Source organism: Rattus norvegicus, chromosome 2, assembly GCF_021556685.1.
Source record: "Rattus norvegicus strain SHRSP/BbbUtx chromosome 2, alternate assembly SHRSP_T2T, whole genome shotgun sequence".
Lineage (NCBI taxonomy): Eukaryota > Metazoa > Chordata > Mammalia > Rodentia > Muridae > Rattus > Rattus norvegicus.
In genome coordinates this window covers 217,410,042-217,433,994 of record NC_141535.1, presented here as the reverse complement: position 1 = coordinate 217,433,994, position 23,953 = coordinate 217,410,042, and the positions used below count along the sequence as shown (strand labels likewise).

Genomic DNA, 23,953 nt, shown 5'->3' with positions numbered 1-23,953 from the left:
TCTGTTTCTATGCCTTCTGCATGGGATGTATTCTCCTTTTCTCACCTCTTTTGCTTCTTTTTTTTTTTTTTTTTTATTAACTTGAGTATTTCTTATATACATTTCGAGTGTTATTCCCTTTCCCGGTTTCCGGGCAAACATCCCCCTCCCCCCTCCCCTTCCTTATGGGTGTTCCCCTCCCAACCCTCCCCCCATTGCCGCCCTCCCCCCATAGACTAGTTCACTGTGGGTTCAGTCTTAGCAGGACCCAGGGCTTCCCCTTCCACTGGTGCTCTTACTAGGATATTCATTGCTACCTATGGGGTCAGAGTCCAGGGTCAGTCCATGTATAGTCTTTAGGTAGTGGCTTAGTCCCTGGAAGCTCTGGTTGCTTGGCATTGTTGTACTTTTGGGGTCTCGAGCCCCTTCAAGCTCTTCCAGTTCTTTCTCTGATTCCTTCAATAGGGGACCTATTCTCAGTTCAGTGGTTTGCTGCTGGCATTCGCCTCTATATTTGCTGTATTCTGGCTGTGTCTCTCAGGAGCGATCTACATCCGGCTCCTGTCGGTCTGCACTTCTTTGCTTCATCCATCTTGTCTAATTGGGTGGCTGTATATGTATGGGCCACATGTGGGGCAGGCTCTGAATGGGTGTTCCTTCAGTCTCTGTTTTAATCTTTGCCTCTCCCTTCCCTGCCAAGGGTATTCTTTTTCCTCATTTAAAGAAGGAGTGAAGCATTCACATTTTGATCATCCGTCTTGAGTTTCGTTTGTTCTAGGGATCTAGGGTAATTCAAGCATTTGGGCTAATAGCCACTTATCAATGAGTGCATACCATGTATGTCTTTCTGTGATTGGGTTAGCTCACTCAGGATGATATTTTCCAGTTCCAACCATTTGCCTACGAATTTCATAAACTCGTTGTTTTTGATAGCTGAGTAATATTCCATTGTGTAGATGTACCACATTTTCTGTATCCATTCCTCTGTTGAAGGGCATCTGGGTTCTTTCCAGCTTCTGGCTATTATAAATAAGGCTGCGATGAACATAGTGGAGCACGTGTCTCTTTTATATGTTGAGGCATCTTTTGGGTATATGCCCAAGAGAGGTATAGCTGGATCCTCAGGCAGTTCAATGTCCAATTTTCTGAGGAACCTCCAGACTGATTTCCAGAATGGTTTTACCAGTCTGCAATCCCACCAACAATGGAGGAGTGTTCCTCTTTCTCCACATCCTCGCCAGCATCTGCTGTCACCTGAGTTTTTGATCTTAGCCAATTGCACTGGTGTGAGGTGAAATCTCAGGGTTGTTTTGATTTGCATTTCCCTTATGACTAAAGATGTTGAACATTTCTTTAGGTGTTTCTCAGCCATTCGGCATTCCTCAGCTGTGAATTCTTTGTTTAGCTCTGAACCCCATTTTTTAATAGGGTTATTTGTTTCCCTGCGGTCTAACTTCTTGAGTTCTTTGTATATTTTGGAAATAAGGCCTCTATCTGTTGTAGGATTGGTAAAGATCTTTTCCCAATCTGTTGGTTGCCGTTTTGTCCTAACCACAGTGTCCTTTGCCTTACAGAAGCTTTGCAGTTTTATGAGATCCCATTTGTCGATTCTTGATCTTAGAGCATAAGCCATTGGTGTTTTGTTCAGGAAATTTTTTCCAGTGCCCATGTGTTCCAGATGCTTCCCTAGTTTTTCTTCTATTAGTTTGAGTGTGTCTGGTTTGATGTGGAGGTCCTTGATCCACTTGGACTTAAGCTTTGTACAGGGTGATAAGGATGGATCGATCTGCATTCTTCTACATGTTGCCCTCCAGTTGAACCAGCACCATTTGCTGAAAATACTATCTTTTTTCCATTGGATGGTTTTGGCTCCTTTGTCAAAAATCAAGTGACCATAGGTGTGTGGGTTCATTTCTGGGTCTTCAATTCTATTCCATTGGTCTATCTGTCTGTCTCTGTACCAATACCATGCAGTTTTTATCACTATTGCTCTGTAATACTGCTTGAGTTCAGGGATAGTGATTCCCCCTGAAGTCCTTTTATTGTTGAGGATAGCTTTAGCTATCCTAGGTTTTTTGTTATTCCAGATGAATTTGCAAATTGTTCTGTCTAACTCTTTGAAGAATTGGATTGGTATTTTGATGGGGATTGCATTGAATCTGTAGATTGCTTTTGGTAAAATGGCCATTTTTACCATATTAATCCTGCCAATCCATGAGCATGGGAGATCTTTCCATCTTCTGAGGTCTTCTTCAATTTCTTTCCTCAGTGTCTTGAAGTTCTTATTGTACAGATCTTTTACTTGCTTGGTTAAAGTCACACCGAGGTACTTTATATTATTTGGGTCTATTATGAAGGGTGTCGTTTCCCTAATTTCTTTCTCGGCTTGTTTCTCTTTTGTATAGAGGAAGGCAACTGATTTATTTGAGTTAATTTTATACCCAGCCACTTTGCTGAAGTTGTTTATCAGCTTTAGTAGTTCTCTGGTGGAACTTTTGGGATCACTTAAATATACTATCATGTCATCTGCAAATAGTGATATTTTGACCTCTTCTTTTCCGATCTGTATCCCTTTGATCTCCTTTTGTTGTCTGATTGCTCTGGCTAGAACTTCAAGAACTATATTGAATAAGTAGGGAGAGAGTGGGCAGCCTTGTCTAGTCCCTGATTTTAGTGGGATTGCTTCAAGTTTCTCTCCATTTAGTTTAATGTTAGCAACTGGTTTGCTGTATATGGCTTTTACTATGTTTAGGTATGGGCCTTGAATTCCTATTCTTTCCAGGACTTTTATCATGAAGGGGTGTTGAATTTTGTCAAATGCTTTCTCAGCATCTAATGAAATGATCATGTGGTTCTGTTCTTTCAGTTTGTTTATATAATGGATCACGTTGATGGTTTTCCGTATATTAAACCATCCCTGCATGCCTGGGATGAAGCCTACTTGATCATGGTGGATGATTGTTTTGATGTGCTCTTGAATTCGGTTTGCCAGAATTTTATTGAGTATTTTTGCGTCGATATTCATAAGGGAAATTGGTCTGAAGTTCTCTTTCTTTGTTGTGTCTTTGTGTGGTTTAGGTATAAGAGTAATTGTGGCTTCATAGAAGGAATTCGGTAGGGCTCCATCTGTTTCAATTTTGTGGAATAGTTTGGATAATATTGGTATGAGGTCTTCTATGAAGGTTTGATAGAATTCTGCACTAAACCCGTCTGGACCTGGGCTCTTTTTGGTTGGGAGACCTTTAATGACTGCTTCTATTTCCTTAGGAGTTATGGGGTTGTTTAACTGGTTTATCTGTTCCTGATTTAACTTCGATACCTGGTATCTGTCTAGGAAATTGTCCATTTCCTGAAGATTTTCAAATTTTGTTGAATATAGGTTTTTATAGTAAGATCTGATGATTTTTTGAATTTCCTCCGAATCTGTCTCTTCTGCTTCTTAATGCAATTCTTCACCTTTTAAAACTAAGTCCAGTCGTCAGATCTTCAAGGAGCTTGCTCAGGAGGACTGCAGTCTGAACTAGAGTCTGGGTTTTATGTTTGTACAAAAAAGGCACTGACTGTAAGAGTGTGCCATCAGCCCTTTGTGAAGACCTGAGGCCTAGTGGCACGGCTGCATCCCTACCTGTATACTTGGAAACCCATGAGACCTCATGCTCAGAATTCAGGTGAGCTCTTTATAATGCTGCTGTGTGCTTAGTGCCGTGGAAACCCTTTAGGTGCAGAAGATCTGATTTTCAACAATTTCTTTGGAGATGTTTGTTTTTAATTTATGTGTAAGAACGTTTTGCCTGTGTCCATGGATGTACACCACATGTGAGCCTGGTGCTGGATTAAAGAGAGACAAGTGCATCAGGTGCCCTGAGACTGGAGTGAGATAGTTCTAAGTGTCCACTTGGGTATCGAGAACCAAACCTGGGTCCTCTGAAAGAACAGCAAGCACTTTTCATCTAACATTTAGCATCTGAAAATGATGCCACTGTCTCCTTTTGACAGATGAAAATGGAGCTTTGGTGAATTTAGTTCTGCCTGGGCTCTTGTAGTCAGTAGGTGGCAGAGCCATGATTAAAACTGGAAACACTTAACCTTGGCTCCCTTACTATAAAAACAATGAGGATTAAGTGGTTCTGAATGTCATTCATGGACAGTAGTTTTCTACAGACTCAATTTTCAGAAGAACATTACAAAAAAGAAAATAAGCAGTTTCTTTTTAGCTGATTCATAAACTGAACCTTACCTCAGTAATACTCTTATGAAATTTCTGTACTTCAGTGATAGACTAGACAATTATGCGAAGGAAAAATCAAAGCCCAATAAACACAGACTTCGTGCTTCTAAAGCCACGAAACCCATGCTTTACATAGTCACGTTAACTTTTGCATTAATGTACGAGAATCTTGAGACTGAATCTACAACATCTCTCCTACTTCTTTTCATGTACTTCCAAATGCTTAACTCACTTCCAATGGATGCTCTAAAGCATGAAGATGTATAGAAAGTTGTTTCCTATACTCCTGTCCTTCAGTTAAGTGCTCTGATCACACTTCACTCTCTGGTGACTGACTCTAGAAGATGGTCTCCAGAACGCATTCCAAATCAGCCCAATCCACATACAAACCCAGCCAACCACACATGGATCTGAGAGGAGAAGCTACCAACACCACTTTCCTTTGTATTTATACTGTTCAGCAGTCGGAATTTCAAAGATCTTGCTCAGGAAGAGAGCGCAGCTCTCACCGTTCAGGAAAGCAACTCCTTCGTTTTTTGCAGCAGGAGCAGGAGGAGGCCATTACTGAAAACTACAATAATCAAAATGCAGAGACCATCTAACTGAAAGCGGAGGTGACGGAGACAAACTAAAACACCAAGGTCACCACTCTGGCGCTTAAGGCTCAGTGAACATCTTAGAAAGGGCTGAAAGGCTGTAAGAACCATATGCAGAGATTGTGAAATCCACTGTAAGATTGTGCCTTCTAGCCATGACAGGGAAGCCGCGACCATGAAATCTTAGCAAAATGGCTGTCTAAACCAGACCTGATTAATTCCAACAACAGTTGACATCCCAACACAGATAGGGGAAGTCTTATGGAATGCCACTCCTAGCTGAAGAGCTACAGCAAGTAATAACTTCCTAGAGTGGGAGAATCAGTCTTCCCAAGGAATGAGTTTCCTGATTGGTTAGCTAACACAGAGTGGTTGGCCCTAGAAATAAACACATGCAGGACATACTTATATGTTGACTCATTGATAAGTACGTGTAAAGACAATGGTTAAAGAAGTGAAGACTGTGAATTTGAGAGGGAAGAAGGAGAGAATGGACCTGGGAGAGGTGGAGCAAGAACAGGGGGAAAATTATGTAATTATATTTTAATAAATTGAAAAAAGAATTTTCTAAAAATTCATTGCAGAAGATATATTGGGGTTATTTCACTTACAGGAAGAATCACAATATAATCATATAGCTTTACAGAATTTTTAGATGTATTTATTAGCAGGAAACAGTACACAGTCAGAAGGAGATAGACTTTCAAGTAACTAAAGAATTATACAAAATCCATAGTAAGGAAACCAGTAACTAATTGAGATTTAACTTTTACACAGAAACAAAGAGTTCAACTATTGACTATTAGATAGGAAGTTTAAAAGTTGCCTTATTCATAGGATGGGTACATGTAGGGTCAATGGATAATCTCAGGCTTTCTTTCTCACTTTTACCTGGGTCAAGACAGATTTTATTTGTTAATCTTTAGCTTTGCACAGCAGGTTGGTAGGTCTGAGAGCTTCTAAGGGTTCTCCTGTCTCCAATTCCCATCTCCCCGTTAGGATGACAGGTATGTGTAATCGGCTTTTATGTGGGTTCTGGGGATGCAAACTTACGTCCTCACATTTATGCAGTTGTACCCACAAATCCCAATCTCCAGCCCCTAGAACTTACCATAAGTTTGCACGGATGATAATTTCAGAAAATGAACTGTGCCCCCATGGAGTTTGTATGAGAATGTGTTTAAACTGCTCAGTTTATAGTGCGACCGACACACAGGTATGCATGTTAGCGCAGGCTTCTGATTATAAACATATTCTCCGCAATGCGCCAATTTGTCTAACTGTTTTGTGTTTTTTCAGCTTGGAATTAAATGCATTTTTATGATCATTTTGGGTAGCTTACATAGCTAACATCGATAATGTTTTATATTATCACATATGCTTCAAACATTAGAACTTGTGACACACACTCTGTTAATAGCGTTACATCGCTGTAGTGTAGGGAGAAGCTTAAAAGGCTATGGTAGTGATTTCGGGATCTGAATTGTGCTATTAGAGGTCAATTGGAAGCACAGAGAAGTCCTAACCTAATCAGGGTTTAGAAGCCGACAGACAGGATCTTAAGACGCACCCACAGAGAATAGATGCCTGAAGACAACAAGATCTAAGGAGGCTCAGGTCCTTTGTATAAAATGGGACGCTTTGAATGGATCTGCCTATCCCTCTCTGTACTTGTCACCTCCACTGCCTTATAATACCTAACATTAGGGAAACTGACACAAACACTTGTCCTGCCTGGGCTGGAAGGATGATGATGTCCTGCATGTTCAACATTGTTTTGCTTGACTTTTCTTGACATCATTTATTTGGGGACAGAGCCCCCACCAAATTTGGATTCTTGGTTAATGTTGCAGATGAGAACACGTAGGTGTGGGGCTTGGCTGTATATGTGTTTAGTATCCATGGAACATTTTATAAAATAGTGCTATGTTATTTTACACACACACACACACACACACACACACACACACACACACACACACACACACATTTTTTCCCCTGGGGGTTAAACCCAGGGTCTCATAAAGGTTTGTAAAATAATTAGGTTTTATAAAACTTCAAAAAAAATGCTATTCATAGAACCTCTAAGCCCACAGTTTACTAAAGCACAGAGAGTTTGTTTTTCTATTATAGAGATGTAGTTCTCCCCGGCTCTCTCTTTGTCTTAACTGGGCCGGCATCGGTTTGGCCCTGACTTTCGTCAGGAGGGCTGCTGGCACAAGTGTGAAGTGCACGGGCACTGATCGCTGCACGGTTCAAGCTCGACAGGAGGCAGCTGGTACCGAGAAAAAGAGCGAGTCTATACTGTTTTAGGTAAACTAGAGGAATGGCTAGAAAGAAGAAAAATTTAAGGAGAATGAAAATGTTTATGCATTACAGGTTAGAATGGAGTAAATTCTGCATGAATTCTCTATTTCTGATCCTTTAGAATTCTAAATATTAGCAAGTAAGACATGCAAGTGGACAAATTATTTTCTTTAAAGACATCAAAAGCCAAATTTTGGAATTAGGAATCTAAAAGCAATGATCATATTGTACTAACTTGCAGATTCCCAGGACGCGTACACAAAGCTCATTCACCAAGAGATTGATAGGTGAGCTCAGGAGCTGACAGTGGGTGTTACCAGACACCAGATCCCATGCAGGTCATAAGGCTCCAGCATCTTTGTCTGTAACAGGGCCTTCTGGAAGCATCCTATACAGCTTCTTGACCATCGCCCCAGGAAATAGAGAAAGCGTTGAGCAAGGATGCAGTCCCTGTCAGTTAACCTCAGAGGTACCGATTTCTGCTTGTTGTGCTGAGCTGCACTGGGCTAGATCTGCAAGGTGGAGGGCATGCAGCAAATATCCAAGTGAGTGGCTGCTGGGTGGTGAGCTGAAGTGGCATGCTGGAAGCAGGATGAGTGACAGATGATAAGGACATACAGAAGCCCAACTTCCACAGGTGGCACCCACTCTGGCATGCCGGGAAAGAACATCAGGTGGAGCAAACAGACGTGTGCTCATCAGGAAGGAGCTGACGTCACGCAATGATGCTGGGTGTGTTAGGAGGTGGAGAGGCAATGTGGCATACAGCGACAGGGCCTGCAAACTGTGGCTACAGCCACAAACCAAAGGTCAGTCTTCAAATGCAGACAGTGTGGAAACGCGCCCCTATACCTACAGAAAGGAGCACTGTTAGATGTGACAGTCACTATGAAAGGCTGATGGGGGCACTAGTTAATAAAACTAGAAGTTAATATAAAGTTAGAGATGCAGCCAAAATGCAGAACAACGATTTTGGCTTAGTATTAAAAAATTTGAGAACAGTTAGTTTTAGCATGGGAACTTTTATTTTGTACCATGGTGATGACTGCTTTGTGTCTATGGCCATAACTACCCTTTGCTAAGACACCATTAACTTTCAAACTATTACTAACTCTCCATGACACTGAAGAGCTGCTGGGCCTCCTGCCACGGCATCAGAAATGGTATCCAGCTTCTAAATACAAGACAATATTGGGAAGTTGTGTGAAACGTTGGCAGTAAGTTGTGAGGATGTGAGCACTTTGCCTTTGAATAAAGAGAACAGGAACTATGGGAGATTTTCAAGATCATTAAACACGGCAAGTCCTCTGGATGACTGGATGCTGGGGAATGAACAGGTGGCTGCGATGTGAAACTTTAGTTTTGTTCCGTTATTCATGTTTGCTTTATTTTCTGACAGGCTCTTTCTACATAGCTGAGGTTAGCCCTCAACTAGGAATCCTGCAGCTTCCGTCCCCTGGGTTGGGATTATAGGAAGGCACCATCATATTCAGATTCTTAAGTAGCTTTAAACAAAACAAAACAAATCAAAATAAACAAAAACTCCACACAAACCAAGCCAAAGCATTCTTGGCTACATCATAGGGTCTCACTTTCTCCATGTTTCTTTGCTATTTATTGAGTTAGGAGAAATGGGTCTATCGCCTAAGAAAGGAGCTCCACGCACAACACACATAGGCATGTTCCAGCTCGACATCTTTGAAATCTTTTGACCCACTCAGCACTCGGTTGAAAAGTATGTACTCAGTGAGTATTTGTTGAATGAATGAACAGACTGAGATACACGTAGGTAGTTTAAAAGTAACATGAGTCCTGGATCCTTGGGGACTGTGAAGCCACTGTGAAGGGAAACTTAACAAGTAGACCTAAATGAAAACAGGCCTCTTTCCAACCTGGCATCCAGAGGGATCCATAATTCCCTGCCTAGAAAGCCCCACTCATCTGCTTACTACTCCAGTTTCCTTATGCAACGGTTGGCCTCATGGGTAATCCTGCTACCATCAAGAAGTTGATGTACTTAATTTTTTTCTTTGATTAGGTCACCTTACGTGGGAGCCACCCATGCTCTCTGCAGTAGAGAGAAGACAGAAACATTCATTTCCCGTGTGGCTGATGAGAACTAGGCATTGGTATAGGAAGCTTGTGATATCCAGTCCAGGACCATGTGCCTCCAGGAAGCGACGTAAGTATAGGTGCTGCTGCTACATGTGTTTCATGGGAGAAAGCCACACAGGACCATGCTACATCAACTTGTCTAGATGAGTCTGTTGTCGCGGTGGAGCTTCACCTGAGTAACAACACTGCGTACAATCTTGCTCAGAGAGCATGGGCAGAAAGAAATCACCAATAAAATAAACTCATTAAAATCATTTCCAGTTGTTCACTTTCTACCTCCTTATCTCTAGAATGGTGCCTGTGTGATCTTCTGAGACAACGTCTTGTCCTAAAGGTGTCTAGAATCTATCAACATTAAAAGGATCAGCTATCAAAAGGCTGCATATGTTTTAGAGGGAAGACAGCTGAGGCCTATGTGGTCTATACTAGCATGATCGAGCTCATTAGGTTCCCGAAAACAAATGAAGCACCCTATGCTCAATTATTAGCTAGATATTTCCTTTAATCTTATATTACTCTTTTTAATCTTGATGTTATTCTTAATTTCGCCACTTATATCACGCCACTCACAGGCAGAGTGCTACGGGTTCTTTATAATATGGAATTAATGAAGCCATATGTGGAACTGCAATATTTCGTGTGTATAAATTCAATATAACCCTAAAAACAAATACTGCCTCAATTTTTCAAATTCTCAAGAGAAACTTTGATTCATTTTATTTTGAGACAGGCCTCATGATGTCTACTGGGCAGGTCGAGACCTCATTTTATATCACTCTTATCCTAGAACTCTGTATCCTTTTGCCCCAGTGTCTTGAGTGCTGAGATTACTGGTGTGTGCTCTCATGTTCAACAGAGAGACTCATAATAGACACAGATATTTCTATAAATGGAAGAAAGTTATCCTGAGCAAGTGTTTTGATTTTCAAATCAAATCAAATTCAGATGAGATACATTGCAAATTAAAGCCATTCTCATAATTACCAAGGTGTGAAAATGTCCAAGGTGGTTAAACTACATACACTGAGGTGTTGGTATTCCCTTTGCTATACTCTGTTATTTAAGGATCCAGTTCCTCTGGTGGATAGCGGATAGGTTTAAACATTGATTAAAAATTGAGACCAGGAAGCAGGGCAGAGACTAGGACCTGTAGACCTCAGCAAAGACTGAAAACAAGTGAATGTATGAGAAAAACAGCAGCTGGAAAAGAGAAAGGCAGGGTACCCTTAGCTGAGGCCAGCAGAATCACGCCACTCACAGGCAGAGTGCTACGGTGTTCTTTATAATATGGAATTAATGAAGCCATATGTGGAACTGCATGTAACAGAGCACGTGTGAAAAAAAATTAGGCTATGAAAAAGCCAGAAAGCTCACATTGTGTGACATATGAAATTCCCACCTTCCATGAAGCAGGGCTATTCCAGCTCTGAGATCTCTCTCCTCTGCTGAAAGTCTAATTTTTTTTAAATAAATGGTCTTTACTTCAGCTGCATCAGACTTTGCTCAGTTCTTTGTTCTGGTGCACAGTAACCTAGACTCTCTCTGGGAGAGTCCACCAAACACTTACATAAGCTGGTATCAAAATCATGCAACATTTTATTTAATTGAAAAGCAAATGTTAGAACACAAGATGATCCGTCCTGAGTCACTGGCAAAGCTAAATGGTGCATCTGTTTATTTGGGTAACACATATGTTTTTATGTAATATCAATGATTCATAACATTACGTCAGCTCAACAGCAACAGTGGGAAAAGCAGACTTCATCGTATCCTCAACACGGATACCTACTTTTGCACTCTAAGAAACAATGAGTGGCTTCCTTTAAGAGAGGTAGGGCAGTGCTCTAGTAATACACAGGGAATAGTGTCAGTCAGTGTTCCACTAAACCAAGAAACGAGCTGCCAACTGTGGTCTGCAAGCCACTTTCATTTCCTGAATTGTCCATCTTTCTTCTTGACCTGAGAACTCCTGGGTATTTATTCTATAACACAAGTACATATATTTTCAAGACTGTTTTATTAATGCCACCTAAAAAAAATTACAGCTTTTAGTGACATTTGTACACAAGGTATTTCCCAGTTAAGATCTAGCTAATTGATGAATTGCAGTTTTCAAGTCTTTGAAATATTTTTTATCCTCCTTTAAGTGCTTATTTTAAAGGTCTTTATTATCATAATTTCTTTTCGGAACGCTTTCTAGGCAAGCGAACTTCTGAAAAGGAAGGGATACTACACACTGAGCTACAATGAGAACACAAAGCTGCACAAGGAAATGGAGCCAATGAACACTCTAAAACCAGTCATGTGGTCAACGGAAGTACAGTCAACTAGAACCGTGTGTTGAGCATGTTTGTGTGGTGGTTCTGAGATTTTAATAGCTGGATATCTTTGACAAATAACATGAAATGGATGTCAAGACTATATTGAGAAAGTATATGAAACGTAAGCCAAAAAGGCTTCCAAAATCCCAAAGCTCCATTGGCGTTCAATGGAGACCATTAAAAAATTATTAGAATATTTTCATCCACCTCTTCAGAACATTATCTTGAACACAGTTTTCTGTACAGGTTTTAAGGACACACATAAAGTACATATGTATTTTATGCTATTTTTGACTGACGTGTTTAAAGTCAGTCGTTGGCCGTCATGTCAACAATGCGCTTGTGCAGAATACATGCTTAAATTTAAAACCCATAAAATGTGGAAAAGCTGACATATTCATAGAGTGATTCATTATTCAGAGTAGTGTTCATACTCATTTCATTTGGGATAAGCCTTCTTCCTAGTCTAAACTGAGTAAGCTTTGCTATGGAACAAGCTTCGCTATGACGGACGTGGCCCTCTGAATTAGGGCTTCCCCACCTTTTGGCTCAGGCCTACCTTTCACGTCTTCATCCTCAATGGTGGTATTTGAGCTCTCAGTTGACTCCTGTGCAGAGGAAAACACAATTTTAAGCTTTGTACGACAGAGAGCTAGTTCTTATGACAAACTTGGCTGGTGATAACATACATATCATGCAAACTTCTCCAGCAGGCTGTGTGCATATGCCGACATGCAAATGGACACATATATCAAGTGACTTTCAACAGAAACGAGATGTCATATGCTGTATGCTGCAAACATTTCAAAGGGAGTACTCTGGTTGCCTAGTCATGGATGCAGGATAAATCCAGGTGATTTGTACAAGCAGGAGAAGTATGCAGTTTAAGAGTTGCATGAGTTCACATCACAGTGCCTCACACAGTGTGTGTTTAGAAGAAGTGGAATATTATTGCAGAATAAATTTGAAGTTTAAAATACATGGTTTTATCCCTAATGAACCTCAGTAAGTAGCAAGTTCTTGCACCGAGCAGTGTGTTAGGTAGAGAAATTGCTATTTGTCTGCCCTCCACCTGAGTGGAGCAGTTTATTCCATCATCTGATTCAGAAGCTCGGACTATCAAGCTGAGCCGGGCTGAACGTAGCTGTCAGAGTTTCAGGTTTATCTTTAGGACACTGTAATCATAAGGAATAATTTATTTTCAAGGTCAGTTAGACTTATTTTCATTCTTTCCTAACTCAGAAAGTGTGGTCGTTATAAAAGAAACCTCTTCCCACAATGAAGAGACAAACGTCTTGGTAAAAGTGCAAAGGAAGAGAAAGAGGAGCAGACACACTTACAAGTGCACTGCAGCTGCTGGAGGAGGGATGATTCTTAAAGGAGCTTCATCCATGTTTTTATTGCACTTTAGTAATAAAATGTTTTCTAGTAAAGAAATATTGTAGTATTCACAAGTAATCATTATTTAATGAGTAAAGGCCAGAGCTGAAAATAACTGGGACCGAAATTCCAGTTAATAGCTATATGTTCAGTGAATGGAAAACAGGGTTTGGAGGACAGTAAAAAAATCCTAGTCAGTGTCCATTTATAGATTCGGTATTTTTAGAAAGCCATTTATTTATATAAGTACCATATATAATATTTAAACCAAAGAGATAAACTAAGTAATGTCCAGAGACTCCACACATATAAAACCAAAGAAAAGCACCCATGCATTTCCTTAATGTGATGTAGCATTCAGACTTAATCTCAAAAATGAAGGTTAATCCCATGCACTTAAAGAAAATGAATTCATGTAAGCAATGAATGGCATGCAGCAACTCTTACAAATTACAGAGCTAGAATTATGGCAGTGTCCACTCCAGCTGCTATGCCTGGTCTTTCCTTTGGTAGTGCCAATAAGGCATTATTCTCATATGTGCTGGTCCTGACTACCTCAAATCTTTTGGGGACTTAGAACATCTCCAGAGTCATGACACTAATGTACATGTCAGATGAAGACATAAAACACTTGATGGTTTCAACATGGGTCAACTAAATATTGAACCAGAGATGAAATATATTTCCTTATCCTTCGATCCTTAATGATTAGAGTAAGGAAAAGACCCATGACTTATGCAGTATCTTAGAAAAGTCTGATGCATTTTCCTCCCTTAGATATAATAATGTATAACAAGTTATAAGTGGAAACAGAATACATTTAGAACATATCTCATTTTATCTCTCAAACATGTATGTGAGTGTTGGTATGAACGCAGTATACACATAGCTTACAACAGGTGGAACACGTTAGTCTTCATTCAGCATATTGCTTAAATGTATGTTACTATAATTCATATATACCGACAACAAACATATTTAACAAAAAGTGGAACTCCCCGATTCTCTTCAAATTCACAGTAAACAGTAACACCACCAGTGATGTCATCAACAACAGGGAATTGAAAAACAAGCAACCAGAAACAACAAAACCACTGTGACAACAGAAGACAACGGAAAAGCTCAAAAGCAACATGGTGTTTTAGAAAAAAAAAACCTATAAACTCATTATGCTTGAAGACAATGGGGATGATAGCAAGAAATTCTGAAATTTCAAGCTGTGTTTATTGTACAATGCACAAACAGACATGGAGAAATAAAAGGACCACACAGAATAGCTTAAGATACACAGTCATCTCGACACAAAGACTTTGCAAGTGTTTAGCCTGACCCTTACTCCATTTTCCATTTTCTAATTGACTAAGGGATCATTGATCTCTCTCTCTCTCTCTCTCCCTTCCTCTCTCTCTCTCTCTCTCTCTCTCTCTCTCTCTCTCTCATACTGTCATTCATTTTGATCTGAAGGAAGTCTATGGATAATTCCAGAAGAATTAAATTAGGCCTGAAAGAGCATGTGGTGAAAAGATGGCCAATAATTTTTTTCTTTCCCACTTGAGATAATGACTGGGTTTTGCACAGGGCATTTGATGAGATGTGTAATCTTATCAGAGCAAATGGGGTTGATTCTCTCTGAATACCTTGTTTCCATCAGGGTTGTGGATTACAGTAGTTTGGGGCTCCTGAGCGAGAACAAAATAGAGAAAGAAACAGTTTGTTTTGGTAAGTACATTCTTACTGGTCTGTGGGACAGAGCAGAGAGGGCCAACAGACAAGACTAAATAGTGACAGAGCTAAAGCCAGATAAGGGATTGTCAGCAGCTGACAGGATCTCTGTGGAAGCCTCTCTGGTGAGCCCATGAGATCACACACCTCCCTAGAAGCAGCATGCAAAAGACCTTATTCTTGATAGGTGATTGAGCAGGCTTTGCAGTTTGGAGACCTAAAGAGGCAGTCACTGTTTCACCAGCCCTCACCCGGGCAGTACTTCCTTTCTTCTCCTCTGAAAACTATTTCTGTCTGTCTCACAGGCCAAGAGTGCCACACATAGAAATATCTGAGAAGATATCAAAAAACTTTGTGAAGATAATTTTTCCCAGCTGTATTGCCTTGGGACTCAACTCTGATGTTATTATAACCAGCACACAGCTGAATACCCTTGAAACACTGGACCACATTTAAAAACATCAACAATAACAACCCCTCTCCCCCACAAAACTGTTCAAAAGAACACACATAAAGCACATGAACAATTTCTAAAAAATACTTTTAAAAAGTTTGCTTAAATGTTTTAGAACTAATAATAAAATGCAATCATTGGAAACACTGTTGATACATCCTATACTAATCACATAAAAATAAAATTTCTGCTTTATAAACTTCATATCTATACTATTAAGCTTTCCTTTCTTCTCTACTGAATACTCTATGTCTGTCTGTCTCACAGAAAGTGGCCAAGAACACCATAGATAGAAATATCGAGAAAACATCAAATTCTTTGTGAAGACACATTTTATATAAAATTTATTATTTAGTATTTATAGCAATGTTTTTCCATAAAGAAACTATTAATTTCACCTACTTTTTGTAAGAAAATTCTTAAGCAGAAAATTATATTCAAATATTAATTTAAAAAAGACACAGTGTTCACACAACAATAGCATGCTTACTGCATCCACTAACGGCTACCATGGCACCTGTGAGTTACTATAACCATGGCCAGTCTTCCCCACCACAGGCATTTCCCCAAGGGAAAGCCTGTACAGCACCCTTAGAAAAATCCAACCATTGCTTCTTTCCTTTTCAGCTGCGAAACTGACTTTACTATTTATAATGTGCTAACTTTTTGGCCTTTTTTTGTTTTTTTTTAACCTATTTTTAAGAAAATATGTTTTTCTCTAGGGATTGAACACTGAGGTCTCTTCTAGGATACAAAAATGTTCTCCCACTGAGCTATGCTTTCAGTCCTGATAACCCTCTATCTCTACATGTCTTTTCCTTCAAATGTTCTTAAATTGAGCCTACTGGTCAACCCAATTAAAGTAATGCCTAACATTTGTAAGTCAATGGCAATAACAGTCTGGTGACAGTAATGAATAAAAGTAAGTTCTAGGAATCATAAGTCAAATTATAAAACCCATGTATTAAATGTCAGTATTCAGATTTTGAATTTTAATACACTATTCCAATGTGTGGAAGGAACTAAGTTATTACTTCTGTACATTTAATTAAAATGAACCAAACTGTCTCTGATAGCTTAACCTTCTGAGGTATACACTTCCATTCTGTGGAAGAAAGTGAAACAGTGACAACTTAATTTGAAACACAACAGACAAAGAGCATTGATGTAGGCAGTGCCTCTTTATCTCAGAAAGTGAAGTCTTGCAAAGCCAAGGTTGTCTTTCAATGGGAGAGAAATGGGAACTCTGAATAAGGTCTACTTTTCATGTCATCTTGCAAGAATCCTGTTAGCTCTCCTTGATGTCAACACGTACTTTGCAGAAAGAGAAACCATTGCACGATCAGTAGCAATCAACACCAGAAAGAGCTAAGAGTAACCAAAGCACATTCTACTGTGATTCCAAGCCGACATGCAAGAATTCCAACTGCGGACGGAGAGAAGCATGATGTTGCACAATGAAATGAGAAGCCTCATGTTAGAAGCACACTGCTTGACAATGATCTCACGAAAAGAAAACAACAACAAAACAATATAAAGTTCTCTTCCTCTATCTTTTGAAAGCAAAACAAACAAACAAACAAACAAAACCAACAACAAATGAAGTATTGATACATAGATATTGATTTAGTGAAAGAGAGAAACAACAACAAACAATGCAGGATTTAAGAAGGGTACAAGAGTCCAGGTATACCAGCGCCGGGGTAGGAATATTTTCTTTGGGGCTGGTTACCACGTTGGCTTTGTTGTTTATCTGTGGATATGCAGAAAATAGAAACAGAGATGCCTTAGTCTTCTTGGTAGCCAATGTCTACAGGTAGCGTGTTTACACAGAAATACAGACACGAGAGTAAAAAGCCCCTGGGGATGGATGAGAAAGACTATAATGGCTGACACAAATGAAGAGCATGTTTAGTCACTGAAGGTCACACACAGACTGGGACCCTGTCTGTGATGGAAGAATGCCATCATCTGTGGCTGCTTTGGGTGTTCTGCCTTCCCTGAGTGGCTTCATTGAACTCAAACCAGGCTTCAGAGTATGATGAGGCTGTAGCCGGTTTCATACTCTTGAAAGCAGATTCTGTTCCAGGCTGGCAATTATTCACTGCTATGAACATATACCTTTATCATTTCTCCCTTCTCATAGATCACTTTTCCCTGGGGAGCGCTCAATACTTTGTTTACTACTCATCCAATTAAAATCCTGCCTCTTCTGACAAAATGCAAACATTAAAGTGTTCTACTGAAAATGATAAGTTTGGGTCTCCTTTAGGAATCTTCAGTAGTAAGTGGGAGAAATCAAACTCCATTCTGTAGCCTCTATGTTAAAGGACTTTTTTGTTCACAGTTGCTTGGAGACACCTCAGTAGCTTGTGATCGTTCTGTTATTCTTGCCGAGTACATCCAGTGGGACCAAGCCCTTATATTAACACAAGTGAGTTTGTCCTTAATAGGGGATGTAATTACTACAATTGGAGCCATATTTTCAAAGATGCTCTTAGGGCCAATAAATATGGCAATGTCTCACAGAAAAAGGTTCTTTGTTGACACATGAGAGCTTGGAACTTTATTGAGTTTGGGACAACAGAGTAAAATACTGAAATGTAATAATCAACATCAGTTTGAACCCATGCATAACATATTACATTATGGCTATTAAACAGAAACTTAAATTTGCATTCATTTTTACAGTCAAATTATGTAGTCATTTATATTATTTTCTAAAGGGATATACTCCAAGTTTTAATATAAATATAAATATACCTGTGGACTTAAAGAGGAACAGGGATTGCATATCAAATGGCTATTTACAAGTGACTACACAAGTCATTATTATTGGGCTTCCTGGGTCATTTAACCTTATGCCTCTAGGCTGTTTGGGGGCTTTCATTGAGAAGACGGCAAAAGGAAACAATTAATTGCGGTATATAATATTTCACTCTTCTTTTCATTCTTCTTTGTGTGGTATTGGTATGACCATTATTTAATAAGCTTATGTCAGTCACACAATTAGCCGATAGCATTGTTATTCAATGCTCTGTGGCATCCAGAAAGAGAGAAAATTTTCTTTACCTAAAACTTATTGAAGATTAAACCACCAACCTGCAGTTTGAAAATAGGTTTGGAATTTTTGCTTTAGGTCAATTGAACACAAGAGGTTTGCTACAGCCAAAAATGGACAGAGGTAAAGGTTTAAGGGTGTCTGTTGAAGAGGGATCAGAATGTGCTTGTTATTTCAAGCTACATTACACAAAAAAGAGGGATGCCCAAGGTAACGTTCTATTGGGAAAGAGTGCTTGATGAAACACAGTAACTTCCTGTCCAGTCATCAGGACCTCGTGATTAAATGCATTTAGTGTTCATCAAATGGAAGGGAAATAATCTGGATTATTCTTCCTGTTTTGAGGGGAAAGATGCCTTCCCTGGAGGATGTAGTTCCTGAAAACTGCTTTGTTTTAGTGAAAATGTGTACACTTTTATCTAAATGCACCCAAACTTATGGGCTGAAGTATACAACCACCCGGACCCTTATCCACATTCACACATGAACGACACACACAGCATCCTTTTTTGGAAGTATTTATGACGTTAGTCTTTTACACAACAGGGAAACTTCTAAGTAAAAACCAGAAGAACTAACTTTTAAAGAGTCAGTTATCAAGTACCACGTTCAACCATAGTTGTCGCTAAAATGTACATGTGAATGTATGTACTGTACATTATGGAAGCAATGTATGTTTCTTGCTTGAAACCTGAATGCAATCAGCAGTACAGTATTAGTCTCAGAAAACATGAATAAGGAATTGTATTTACTCAGGTAAGGTTAATACATACTTCTTTTACAGAAGCTTAGCTAGAATGGGCTGAAGCCGAAATCACTTTCACATTATTTGTAAACCCAAGGCAACTGTATTAAGTTGTGTCAGAATCAATTTAGTAATTATGACGATTGATTTAAAAAAAACAACCCCAACCCTACAGCATTGTTTTTTTCTGGTGCTAGCAAGCATTCATTATGTCCTGGCTTCTTTCTTTTCAAATAGAAAACCCGGTTTTGCTCACACAGATGGGCAAACGCATTACGGGCATGTGGACAAGGGTTCAAGTTCTTGTCTACTGAAAACCTTTATCAGAGAAAAACCAAGCAATGTGAACGTGGAGTAGCGTGTTATGAGTGCAGATTAGCGCTGACCTATGATGCTCTTTTTCTATTCCCACTAACTCAGGTATATGAGACTCTTTCACTTCTAAGTGTGCATTTTCCAGGTAGGAGAAATCTGGCAGACACAGGTTCTCACCATCATCTGAACACTCGAACTGGACTTCCTTTTCTGAATTGACCAGTCAAAGAGAAAGGAAGAGGGGAAAAGAAAAAAAAACCAAAAAACAAAAATAGAAACAAAAAAACAGGACCTGTTGAATGTTAAAGCATCAAAGCATGGGATACATAGTCATTTTGTTCTTGAAGAGGTGTTTATAGGTTGGATGGAGGGAAATGGTGCTTTTGTACCAGGATACCAGTGAGAATAACTGTCCATTGGACCTGGGAGCTCTCCAGCACCGAGCAGTACAGAAAACCCAGAAGGAAACATTTGGACATGTAAAACTCCTCGCATTTTCATCATTGTTATACCAGGGAAAAGGCAGACATCCACTGTCATTATTGCAATCTAACGAGGGAAATCAGCAGAAGACACATTTAGCTTGAGGAACAACGGGAAGCGGCAGTCTAGTGAGTTCAGTCACCCCAAAGATAAAAATTCTTAAGTCACACTCAGACAGGTGGTGAGGTAAGGAATTTAGGACCCAGCAAATGATTTCCTATGTTCCATGTCTCAATAAGAACTGACCACCTGGGTGGGTGGGTCAAGTTCAAAGGTTAGAATATTAATTAATTCCCAAGAGTGTTGACCTGTTGAGGAATGTACACGTCTGTCATTGGAAGAGAAAGAAAATGATTAACAAGACATTTAGGTGATTTCTAGAAGATAACAAATATTATGCAAATATAAGGTTACATTATTAAAAATAAGCTCACTGTAAACAAGATATTATTGGTAGGAATAAGTTGTATTATATTAGTTCCATAACCAAGAAAGTAAATATATATATTTATTTTATATATGTGAGTATACTACCACTTCAGACACACCCAAAGAGGGTATCAGATCCCATTACAAATAATTGTGAGCCACCATGTGGATGCTGGGAATTGAACTCAGGACTTTTGGAAGAGCAGTCAGTGCTCTTATCCGCCGAGCCATCTCTCCAGGCCTAGTAAAAATATTTTGTTGTCTTCCTTGGAAGATTTTCCTAGTGTCTGATCAAGATAGCACCAAGAGCACATCTCTAATGCTTAGGGTCAAAATTCAAGGAACTCATGGGTTTTAGAGAAGCTGCCCAAGCACGTACACTTTGTCAGTGAAGCCTGGATTTTTCAGATAAACTTTTCCCAGATTTTTGTGGGCTTCAAGTACACATCATAATCACTTGAAAAAGCATTTGGGTTTTGCAGGTTCGTCGGTCAGCAGAGTGGTTTGTGAATGTGGAGAAGCAGAGATGATTGAAACATTCACTTTATATAATAACTATATCTAAAATATTGGTTTTCGTGGTTAATACATAATCAAGTAAAAAGAATATCATACATGATAATCATGTCTGTGTATTAAAGTCTCTCATGCTTCAGCCTGCACTCTCTTTTTGAGGACTGTAGAGTACATAAACTATGCAGGCTTGGGATTTGCAGGTAATGTTTAAACTATGAAGCATCTGAAAGTCAGAGAGAGTTTAAGAGAGCCGCTTAACTTACCTTTACCCCATCCGGTTTCTTCAACAAACTCTTGGCTGCTGCAAAATGAGAGTGAAGTTGCTTTAGAGAGTTATCCACAAACCCCCCCATGAGAGGACAAACCACGAGATCTTATCCTGCGCCCTTGCCGAGTTATGGGCAACACACGCTTAACCGTCAAGGTCACACAGATGAGCGAGAGCTTACGGGACACTGAAATACAGTATCGCTTTTCTGATTCTGACCCAGCAAATTTAGAACTAAATTCTTATAGAGCTCGTGACATGGAGTTGAGCACTTTGCCAGCTGTGGATTGAACTTTATTTCACTGTTGGTTCTGAAAAGGATACTGGAACTTTCGCTGGACTATCCTTCATAATCCAGAAAGTTGGTTTCAGTCTCGAGACACCAGCTGACAGACCGATTTCACGTTCATTCACCGTGTCTCGTGACCATGTCAGTTCTGCCATTGAAGCTCCTCTTTCCAGAGGTTGAAATTTCATTCGCAAAAATTTGCTCTGGCTAACCAGTGTCTTCTCTGTATTTTTTTTAAAAAATCAAATAACTTCAGTTGGACTGAAGACACAAATATCTATATAAAATCAGATGGTACCTTATTGGCCAGGAGCAAATTTTTTAAATGCTCAGCATATGGTAATAAAAATGCATTCCGTGTTCTTTTAGACGTCAATATCAGAATACAAAAGCTTCTTAAAGCCCTTTGAAATGAAAAGTTAAACACCATAATATCTGGAACCAGATCTAAATGAAATGGAATCTTAAAAGATTGGTTCTTATAGGAAATGTCCTTTTTGTATGGGCATTTAAGCAATTGCTTGTATTTTTTCCAAATTTCTTCAGCCTGTGAAAACTAGAAAGCATCCTTTTAAATATGAGTGCATATACAGTGAACAGCCAGCATAACTATAATTTCTAGAACACTGGTGTATAACACTCACAGTATGGAGGACAAGCACATAGGCCCACTGAATGTTAATATACACAGTCATTTAAGCACACCGAGTATGACATTTGAAATGAAACACCTCGCTGCAACAAAACCACAGGGACATTTCATTTATCGCTATTTCCCTGGTTTGGGGTGTTATTTTGGTTTTCAGTTTCAAGTCCACCTAAAAGACACAAATATTAATTTTACCTCGCTTTTAGCGACAAAGCTATTAAAGTTTATCAATGGAGACTGTTATTCAATATTTACGGTACTCTCTGCCTGTGGTTAAAAGGGGACACGTGGGGACTCTTGTGGCAGTTATCAGGCTGGAGAGCAAACAGGGTAATTTGGATTGCAATAGCAAGCAAAGAGAAGACAATGGTTTGAGGGAAGCAGCAATCTGGCCTGGGAGATGCAGAGCCGTCTTGTGTGATACCGCCTTACCTCACAAGAAACACATTCCACATTCAGGGAGAAAAGAAGAAATAAAAACAACTTTATAATCACATACGTATGGGCGTTTACTTTAAAGAGTATATCTGGTAATGAATAGAATGAATGAAATACTCGAAATGAAAACGGAACCACACGAAGGAACTACAGGATATAACTGAGTCTCATGGTGTTAAGTCGACACAGAGGGGGTGGGTCCAAAAGTTGGTTTTTCATGCAAAAACATTCAGAGGTAACACAAAAATCCACATATTAGTCATGGCTTTTAGTTTGCAGAGCGGTGAAAAGGAACACGACATAAATTAAAGCATCGATAAGTGGGTATTAACATTATTAATAAAGACCCTTTTTACATTTAAGGGTATATTTAAAATTTCAACAAAACGTATGATTTTAATTCCGGAGAATCTTTGAAAAGGAAGTTCTTCAGTAACAACATATACTATGTAAATCCCTCTATTTCTAGTGATTCACTTGCTCATGGGTTGTGGTGAAATAAATATCTATTTAGTCTAAGGTCATATACATTGGTTAATGCTTCGTGACCTGACATTAAGCTCACGCACATAAACATCAATCACATTTACTAGAAACCAGCTCGACAAAGGCAGCAGCATGGTTTAACACATCGGACAGAACACATAACAGCTGGGCAGTACAGGCCCTGGATGCGTAGCACTGGTCACTGTGCGGGACCTGTATGCCTGGTGCTCACCGGCCCATGCTTCATGGTGTTTCTAAGTGGGAAGGAGGGCTGTCCCGTAAACACTGGTCTGAACAGTAACTAGGAACTGACTGAAGCCTGTCTGATACTCATATAATGGTGCCCAGCTGATTATCACTTTAAGATCCTGACTGGGCAAAACAAAGTCAGAGCACTGACTGCTGTACAATCCCACCCCAAAACAAAAGTAACGCTATTTTTGACAAGTGTTTGAAGAATAAACATCTAAACTTTAAGCCAGCCTTCCTTCCTTCCTTTCTTTCATTCTTTCAACAGGGTCTCACTCTGTGCCTTGAATGGCCTAAAACTCTCCACATAGAGTAGGCTGGTCTTGAACTCACAGAGTTCGACTTTCCTCTGCCTCCTGAATGCTGGGATTAAAGACATGCCCCCCCTGAAGACTTTCCCCTAAAGTATGAGTTTATTTAATGTAACTTAGTTGCTGCCTCAGCCCAGTCCATACATGTCTGGTTAGCACTTGCCAACATCTGACTTTTGAATGCCTTGTTGTTGTTGTTTTTAACATAATCTACCCAAGAGGACTCCAAGACAAAAATACTTTCCTGGAAGTAATACACGCTTTACATCCATCGTGGAAAATCACTTTTAGAGAAAAGAAACTTCGTGGCTGAATTTAGCTCATATGCAAGTTTTTTTCTTTTTTTCTTTTCCTATCCCCCACGCAATCATTTTGAGGAATACTATTATCGGATGACATCCCCATGTACCCATTTGGCCATCTCTTTGTAATTTCTCATTAGACAGCCTTAGTCCTTGTAATTAGTCTTAACGAATGTGAAGTCACTACCTTAGTTGAAAAGAAATTAGGCTTGTAAGAATTGGGTTCCACAGAATTACTCATTTTAAAGTCTTTCTTATCGCAGTTCCCTATAGTAATTAGACAAAAAAGCATCCTCATGGTTCTTTGTGA

General features: G+C 39.5%; 1 protein-coding gene across 50 annotated transcripts in view; it reads right to left on the bottom strand.

Annotated features, from left to right (window-relative positions):
* The window catches only part of Camk2d (calcium/calmodulin-dependent protein kinase II delta), a 263,664-nt gene that overhangs the window by 32,961 nt on the left and 206,750 nt on the right, over positions 1 to 23,953 (bottom strand). For 9 of the 50 annotated variants that reach the window (XM_087615914.1, XM_087615782.1, XM_087615793.1 and 6 more), the window contains 4 exon segments: positions 20,915 to 20,952; positions 16,796 to 16,855; positions 14,564 to 14,605; positions 12,106 to 12,154 (listed from right to left, as the gene is read on the bottom strand). In XM_087615914.1, the coding sequence (XP_087472040.1) occupies positions 12,106 to 12,154; positions 14,564 to 14,605; positions 16,796 to 16,855; positions 20,915 to 20,952 (189 nt within the window). 50 annotated transcript variants of the gene reach the window in all.